General features: G+C 38.6%; 1 protein-coding gene across 1 annotated transcript; it reads right to left on the reverse strand.

Moving 5' to 3' along the window:
- Positions 1 to 5,373: 5,373 nt before the first annotated feature.
- On the reverse strand, positions 5,374 to 5,889 carry LOC108761818 (uncharacterized). The gene has a single exon (XM_018508556.1). The coding sequence runs from the start codon at positions 5,887 to 5,889 to the stop codon at positions 5,374 to 5,376; it is 516 nt and encodes a 171-aa protein (XP_018364058.1).
- Positions 5,890 to 9,012: the final 3,123 nt, after the last annotated feature.

Genomic DNA, 9,012 nt, shown 5'->3' on the forward strand with positions numbered 1-9,012 from the left:
CTAGTAGGTGTCTGCTTGGTGGGGATAGAAGTGGTGGGACGGGTTTTCCATGGTGCCCGGAGCCAAATGTACATCACTGCGTTTGCCTAGTAACATCGACGTTGCAGGTTCGAATTTCGAACTTTTTTGACATTTTTTTTCTTTTGTAAAATACAATTATTACACACAATAAATGTATATCAATAGATCAATACATTTTGTATATTTATTTTACATTACAAATGCATTTTTCTGTTTGCATTCTCTGTCAAAGTAGATTTGTTTAACAGATAATTATATACACAAAATGAATAAATGTGAAATGTGTTTTATTTGTTAAAAGTAGATAGTACATTACATGTTGCAGGATGATAATTATCATAAAATCATGAAAAATAATTTTCGCAGCATCTTATTGTACCATCTACTTCTAATGAATAAAACACATTTCATATTTATTCGTGTTGTGTATATAATTATCTGTTAAACAGGTTTCCTGGATAATCCAAATGGAAAAATGCATTTATAATGCACAATAAATATACAAAATGTATTAATATATTGATATACATTTATTTTATGTAATAATTGTATTATGCAAAAAAAAATGTCAAAAAAGTTCGGGATTCGAACCCGCAACGTCGACGTTGCTAGTCAGACGCGCAATAATACCGCTGCCCCACAAGCTTTTCGATCAAACGATCTACTGAACTGGCTTATTAGGCGCTCGAAATTTTCAACTTTGATTTTTTCGCAAACGCTTGAGTAGTGACTATTAGTAGGGGAGGCCAAGCGGGGATTTTGGGATTTACTCTAGCGCGTCAGAATAACATAAAGGGGGAAAGCTTGCACCCTAATAAGTACCCCCACCACATATTAAACCTCTATATAGAGCCGGGGGTCCAGGGGAGCCCGTCAAATTAGTATCTAACTCGAGCGCGTCAGATTAAGGTATGGTGTGTTAATTACATGTAGAAAAGTGTACATTTCAATAATTTGACGATTTCAGCGTGACGTAAGGAAATGGGAGAGTCACAAAGTTGCAAAAAAAAGATTTTTTGACCCCTTCCTACAACTAACCCCACCACGCAAACCGTCAGATTAATATTTATCCGTTATCAGAAACACATGGTCGCTTACACTATTAATATCTGACACGCTCGAGTACTGTACACGCCTGTACACGCCGTAAAGCCTGTACACGCTCCCCCCACCACTGAAACGGCATACATCATATAACCTTTTTTTCTTTTTAGCATCTAATCTTCACAATCCAATAGGTCCCCACGCCGCTCGAGTAAATCCACATTTAGCCTCTCGGCCTCCCCTACTATATTATCCTTCTAACAAATAACACTTGACGTGAATATCTATCGTTACATCAAGTTTCGTTGAAATCGATTAGTATCTCGTCGTGAAATCTCCTTGTAAGTTAAATTCAAAGTTATTAACTTTTTTTAATTTTTAACGCTTTAACTAGAGAGAGATTTACTACTCAACCCTAGTATATACAATTTTAAGTTAAAAAAATAACCGATCAACCCAGTAATTACACATTCAAATTATAGTGTCAAAACCAGGGCTCGGTAAAGTAACTGATTTATTTAAAATAAAAAATATAAACTAAGTTGCAGAAACTTATTTAAAATATAAAATTGTAGGAGTCGGTAAAATAACTAATACGGCTTATTTGAAATAAAAAGTATAAAATAGGTTCCAGATACTTATTAAAAATATTAAATAAGAAATAAATCGCAAGAAATTATTTAAAATATAAAATAAGAAATAAGGCCCAAAAAAAGTCTCCGACCTCTAAGAAGCAAAATACCTATTGTCCCTAATCCCTCATTTTCTACCCTTGAGGTGATGGAGATTGTGGGTACAGAGTCAAATATGAATCCTGTTACGATACCCCTTCCGAGATCTCCTTTGGGGTTATCGGAATGGCTTGTTATCACAACTCAAAATAGATCTGATTATTTAATGACTCAAAAAGACAATAGATATAATGAACGCTCGGTTGCATCTTTTATAGTGATGGTGGAATCCAAATCGGGTGACACTGGTGAATTGTCATCCATCGGCAATTTACATCCGATGACAAATTATTGAATTCTAAGTTGAATGAGGTTGCCTTTGTTAATATTTTAAAAATTGAAAAGTCTAGTGCCAATGCTATAAAAATCAGTTTTGGATTATATCAGGAAGCCAATTCGTTTTTTGGGAAACGTTGACAGTTTTCCTAAAAATTGGATAACTTACATACCTAACTTTAAATTATACCGCTCGGGAGTGATAAGCAATGCTGATCTTTCCCTATCGGTAGAGGATATAACCAAGGGTGTGTCTTGGGTAAATAATTCTTTTGAAATTGTTCAAATTCAAAGATTAAAATTCTTTTCGGAGGAATCTAATTTTTTAGTAGATTCTAAGTTAATTAAAATCATCTTTAATGCTGGATATCTTCCGGAAATGATTTTTATTTGGAAGGTAAAATAAAAAATTTGGCCTTTGTCAATCGGGTTAGGAGATGCGTGATTTGTTCCTGTTGGGGTCATACGAGCAGGGTATGTAAGGGAAGGTTAACTTGCCCTTGTTGTGGGGATAACCATAATGAACCCGAATGTAGTTCTCATTCTTTGACCTGCAATAATTGTCGGAGGGACCATCAATCATTTAGCACTGTTTGCTCTGTTTTTGAATTTTATAAATTGATAAATTCAGTCTATGCTTATGCCGGTGTGGACTCTCAGTTAACTAAGAAACTTATTAAAAAACACAAAATTAAAAATGTTAAAGAAGTTGAAGAATTATTTCATCATCAAGCATATGATGTCGGGAGATGGATGAAAAAGAGGCTTACCCTTACCTTTATTCGTATACTCCTGGCCCATATCTGGATGTTCATTCAGGGACTCTAGAGAGAATTTCAGTTATGACTGACTCCAGACCAAATTATTCTGGGACGTATGCGTTTGATAAAAACAATACTAAAGCTGATAAAATCACCCCCTGGGTTAGGAAGAAAGGCTTGCTGAGGACACAAATCGGGAGTGATTTCCGGAATCGGTATCGTAGCCTTAATGCTGGGGAGGAGGACCGAGCTAATGCTATTAAGCCTGATGACTCGGTGTCAGTACTAATTCATTCGAAGAATCCTAAAGAGAGAAAATTACAGGAAGGTAAAACGACTTATGTCGGAGGGGACTCAACTATACCCTCTTGCTATGAGGCTACTCTCTCGTAAATTTATTGTACGCTTTTAAGATCTAATATTTCAAGAAATCAAAAGATTGTGGAGATCGCTAAAATTGTATTAAATTCCTTATTTGATTAATTATCCACATTATATTTCTAATAATTAATTGTTATAAGATCAATATTAAGTTTTCTTTTTAGATTTATCATGTTTTCAATTGTCCAATGGAACTGTAGAGGGATTCAATCAAAATTACATGAACTGTCAAATAAAATTAACAATTTTGATGCCATCTGTATTCAATAATTGTGGTTAAAGCCAAATTTTGTAACAGTTTTCAAGGATTTTACGGTTTTTCGTAATGATAGAATGAATTCTGAGGGGCGTTATGAGGGTAATAGCGGTGGAATGGCTATTATATGTAGAACAAGATAGGATCCTTCTGTTTTTAAATTATATTTTACAAATTCCAGGATTGGAACTACCAGCTGTGATTATAAACAGATTAAAACACTACAATAAAAAATTATTGCTTGTCTCTCTATATAGACCCAGATGTCAGAGTTAATTTGGAGGGGTGGAACTTTTTCTTTGATTATATTACTCCTTTAAAAGTCTCTTATAATATTATTATATGTGGGGATTTTAACGCTCAGCATTGTTTGTGGGGATCCTCCTCTCCCAATGAATGTGATAGATTCTTGGAGAGAGTTATTTTTAACTCTCCTTTTTTGATTCTTAATGATGGAGGTGGTACTAGAGTATCAGCCAATATTAATCACATAAGTATTCCTAACCTAACTCTGATATCTGATGAAATCCATTTCGTTTCTCAATGATTTATTCTGTCTGAGCTTTGGGGTAGCGACCATTTCTCTATTTTGATTAACATTCGTTTAAGTGGAGAGACTGACAATCTTTGGATATATTCTAGCCGACCTAAATTTAATTCTAGATACAAAAAGTTTTACAAATAAGTTATCAGATATATAAAATTAATTACTACAACACAACAATCTTTCAGGTGTAGAATCGATCAATATTTTAAATAACTTTATTTTGAATGCGTTTCTTGAAGCGGGAGGTCACTGTATAGAAAATTGTGGAAATAATATTGAATTTTATCACAATAAAGGTTACAGTATTATTATTAAACCAAAGCTTACAAATAAGCAGAAAGCTAAAAATAAACCGTGGGACAACGTGTTATGAGGAGGCAATAAGAGAGAGAGAGAGGAAATTAGCCTTTGATAAATTAAAGTCTCTTTCCTCCAGGGAAAATCTTATTGCTTACCGTCAATCCGCTTTAAAAGTTAGAAAAATTATTGCTATAAGAAAACGTGAAAATTTAAAAAAATTTGTAAATCAAGTTGACCGTAATATTTAAACTAAATCATTCTGGAAGATGATCAACAGGTTCAAAAATTGTTTGGCAAAGATTTTCCATATGACCACTCAATGGACAGTTTGATATGTCCTTTAATTGATAATTTGGCTCTTCCTTGGTGCTCGAATGAACCAGATCCCTCTAGAGTCTTACAATATATTCTGAAAGGTTATTCCCAGATTTTTATTTAAATACTGGCATGCGCCTCGCCGCACCACACGGAGGTGCCGTAGAATACGACTGACAGGATCGCGCCCATATAGGCCCTTCTCACGCCAGGGAGAATGCTTGGAGATTGAGCATCAGACCGTACAGTACATTGGTCTTTCTCCCCAACCCTGAAGCTATCGTCGAGAAGTGCTCGACGAAGCGGCAGCGATCATCCAGCTGGAGACCCAGATATTTAATCTTGAACTCCATCGAGACGTGGATGTCTCCTATTTTGATCCGGGCCGCGGGCGGCACCCCGCGAATTCCGTCATAGAAGACGAGAGCTTTCGTTTTCGTGGGGGCCACCCTCGTGAGACTCAGATCCTTAATTGCGCCGACGACGCAGGTAACCGCCACGTTGCCATTGGCGATCGCCCTTCCCCAGGAAGACCCCCCCGACCATCACGAGTATGTCCGCATAGCAGATGACGTGGCAGTCAAGGGGGAAGGCCATGCGCAGGACAGCGTCGTACGCGACGTTCCACAATAGGAGGCCCAACACAGACCATTGCGGAATGCCGCACGACATCTTCCTCCCGCGCACGAGTCCGGATTTGTCCCGGTACTCTAACCATCTATCCCGAAGATAGTCCTCCTACTATAGGTAGGGAGGCAGGAGATAATGCGTCTTCACCAGGGGATGGTGTTGAAGGCGTTGGAGATGTCGAGTGACATCGCCAACGCCACATCCCCTTCTGACGTGATGTGTCCCGAGAGAGTTCGAACTTGACGGATTGCGTCGATCGTCGACCTGCCGGAACCCAAACTGTCCCTCGGACAAATTGGGGCCGTCTCGGGATAGATGCCGGACGATACGGACAGCGATCACTCGCTCCAACATCTTCCCCGAAGTCCAGTAGGTAAATGAGCCTATACATGGAAGGACTGTTCGCTTGCCTTCCTTTCTCAGGAGAACAAGCCTAGCATTCTTCCATGTCTGGGGAAATCTGCCCTCCTTGAGGAATCTGGTAAAAGGTGCCTCAGTGGTAAAAGGTACGGTCATCAATTTCCAGGGTGGCCATACCCGGTTCGGGACTCCATCCGGGCCGGGGGCCCTGGGTCGCACCCTTAGGCAGGCGTAGACCACCGCCATCTCCTCTTCAGTTACCCCCATTTTCTCGGACCATCCCTCGGGGGTCCCGCGTAGGGCGGAATTTCCACCCCCCTAACTGGGAACAGGGTGTTCATGACTTCCTCCAGGAACTGGGGGTCAAGAACCTCGGTGGTTGGGGATGCCCATGGCCATAACTTGCCGGTCACAATTCTATAAGGGCGCACCCATGGGTCCCTATCCAGGAACCTCCCAGGCTCTGGCCCGTTTAATGCCGATCCTCAGAGCTTTGCGTGCTTCGCGTAGCTCCTCGGTTGCGTTTGCCAACTCGACCGGCTCATTGCGCTGCCGGGCCCGCGTATACCTTTTCCTGACGGCCACATAGGAGCGCCTTAACTCGGCCAGCTCCTGGGACCACAAGTACGAGGCCCGACGGCACATAGGGCGGCTGCATCGAGGTATCGCCCGTCCGTGTCAGAGCAAACCTAATCATGGTACATGGTTAATTAGGGTTAGGTTATATACCCATTTGCATCACGTGGTCAATTGCAACGTGGCCATTTGCAACATGGTCATTTGCAACTTGTGGTCAATCGAAACGTGGTCATTTGCAACTCGTGGTCAATCGCAATGTGGTCCTTTGCAACTCGTAGTCAATTGCAACGTGATCAATCACAACGTGGTCATTTGTAACTTGTGGTCAATCGAAACGTGGTCATTTACAACTCGTGGTCAATCGCAACGTGGTCATTTGCAACTCGTAGTCAATTGCAACGTGATCAATCGCAACGTGGTCATTTGTAACTTGTGGTCAATCGAAACATGGTCATTTACAACACGTGGTCAATTGCAACGTGACCATTTGCAACGTAACCAATTGCAACGTAACCAATTGCAACGTGGTCAATTGGGACAGTGGTCAAATGAGATGCTCCCGGCAACTTTGACTGAAACTGGTAGCGGATTGGCAGAATAACGTCTCGTAGCTGAATTTTAACTGCCTCTGCGTTCGCGAAGGGCCTCCTTTCATGTTCGAGAGTTAGTAGTGCCATGTGCAGGCCTCGCATATGTTAATGATCTAATTTAGGATTAGGATTAGGGGTATCGGTTGTGAATTGGATACTGGGATAAGTGTCTAAAACGGCATTAGTCATTCCCGTCATCAACCATTTGCCAAATGTTCAATAGTTTAGAGCTACATGTGTCAATTATTACAAACAACCGCTGTTTCAGTTTGTAAATCCCTAATCTATTTACTTCTTTTGTTCTTCGGGATAAAGTTTTCCTATTCGACACTTGGTTCGAATATATAATTCAACAACTTCGTCCCGAGTGGATTATTAGTCTATAAAGGCGAGTGTTATTCGGCTCGTCATTATTGCAACTTTCTATGGTAGAAACAGATGGTATACAGGTGGTACTCATTAAGAACTTTTATGATGATGACGAAAATTCTCCGAAGAAATCGAAGAAAAGAACTGTGAAGTTTGGACGTAATAAACTTGAAGAAATCACATAAGTAATAAACTTGAAAAAATCACCCCTTATACGAATATCATTCACAAGTCAGAAATCCCTTACAATTATCAATTAAAATATAAGAACTAATTTAATTGTTCGAATACAAATATCATAAGTGGCGATTCAATAAATAAGTTTTCAAATTCCGCCGATCAATTCATTAAATTGTTTCAAGAAAAGAATAACAATAACGTGGTTGTTTATACTGATGGTTCCAGATTGGTATCAAAGGATAATATCTATGTAGGAATGGTTAATTGGAGTACCAATGACTCTTTTACAGCGAATTTTAAACTTTTCGACAAGGCTTCTATTTTTACGACTGAAGCCACTACTATTGTTTTGAAACTAATTAGAGAATCAGATCTGAATAATTTTATAATTTTCTTGGATTTCTTGAGTGTTCTCAATGTTTTGTCTAATAGGAAAAACTTGAATTACGTTCCATGGTTAACCATATATCCCATTCTAGAGAGATTAGAAAGTGTCATAATGACATTGATTTAATTTATTCATACTGTATTTGTGATACTGTGCTTAAGACGTAATTACAAATGTAAAATGGCTATATACTGAAAGATAGACCAATAAACTAAATTATCTATCTATCTACTTAGTATTCACCGTCACTTTTCCTAACGAATCAGTAACATAACTGATACGATTTATTTAAAATAAAAAGCATAAAATAGGTTCCAGAAAATTATTTTAAAAAAGATAAAATCTGTAGAAAACTGATACAACTTGTTTAAAATAAAAAATATAAAATAAGTTCCAAAAATTTGATTAAAATATTAAATAAGAAATAGGTCAAAACAAATTATTTAAAATAATAAATACTAATTAAGTTTTTTATTATATACAGGGTGGACCATCTGAAGTGATCCAGTCAAATATCTCGAAAACTAGTAGGGATAGAGAAAAATGTTTCGTATGAAAAGTTTAGGGTTACACGGGGGAAGTATGGTACTGACCTTGAAAAATCCTTGGAAGGTCATTTTGAAGGTCATTCAGGGGTCACGATGGTTTTTTTAAATGGAACCCCTAGTTTTTCACCATGGGATGAGAAAGCTGGTTTCAAGCCCTTTACGAAACACTGGTTGTGGTCTACAATCCGCCTACTGTCCGAGTTATGGACCATCAAAGCCATTGATGAACTACTCTTAGCGCTACCCAGGAACAACGACGTGGACGTGGTAGTTCTCTGTTCCCTTCGAGGTGCTTGATTTTTGTGAGTCCCCTTGCCTCTCACATGTGGGGTGCTTGATTTTTGCGACTCTTCAACAGTTTTCGAGAGTCGATACTCATTCATAACTCTGATTGAATCAAATGGAATAATCCAAGAGATTTCCAATAGTAAATCGTTAACCGAACACATGACTGCCACCCATGATAAACAGAGACTCGGTGTTCTCGTTTGTTTATGTTTATGTTTTTCTTTTCAATGGAGTTAATTAACTGTTATCCCTATTCAAATGGCTCACAATCTTCGGAGAGCGAGAACAAGAATTCAACAACAAACGGAAACATCGAATCTCTGTTTATTACGGTTTGTTATTATATGGATGACCACGGCAATAAATGATCATTGAAACACAGGTTTCAAACTGTGGCAGTCACAATCGTTGTCTTCTCTTGCGTATTCAATCAAAGAAATGAACCACT

The sequence above is a fragment of the Trachymyrmex cornetzi genome, unplaced genomic scaffold, assembly GCF_001594075.2.
Source record: "Trachymyrmex cornetzi isolate Tcor2-1 unplaced genomic scaffold, Tcor1.1 scaffold264, whole genome shotgun sequence".
In the NCBI taxonomy this organism is placed as follows: domain Eukaryota; kingdom Metazoa; phylum Arthropoda; class Insecta; order Hymenoptera; family Formicidae; genus Trachymyrmex; species Trachymyrmex cornetzi.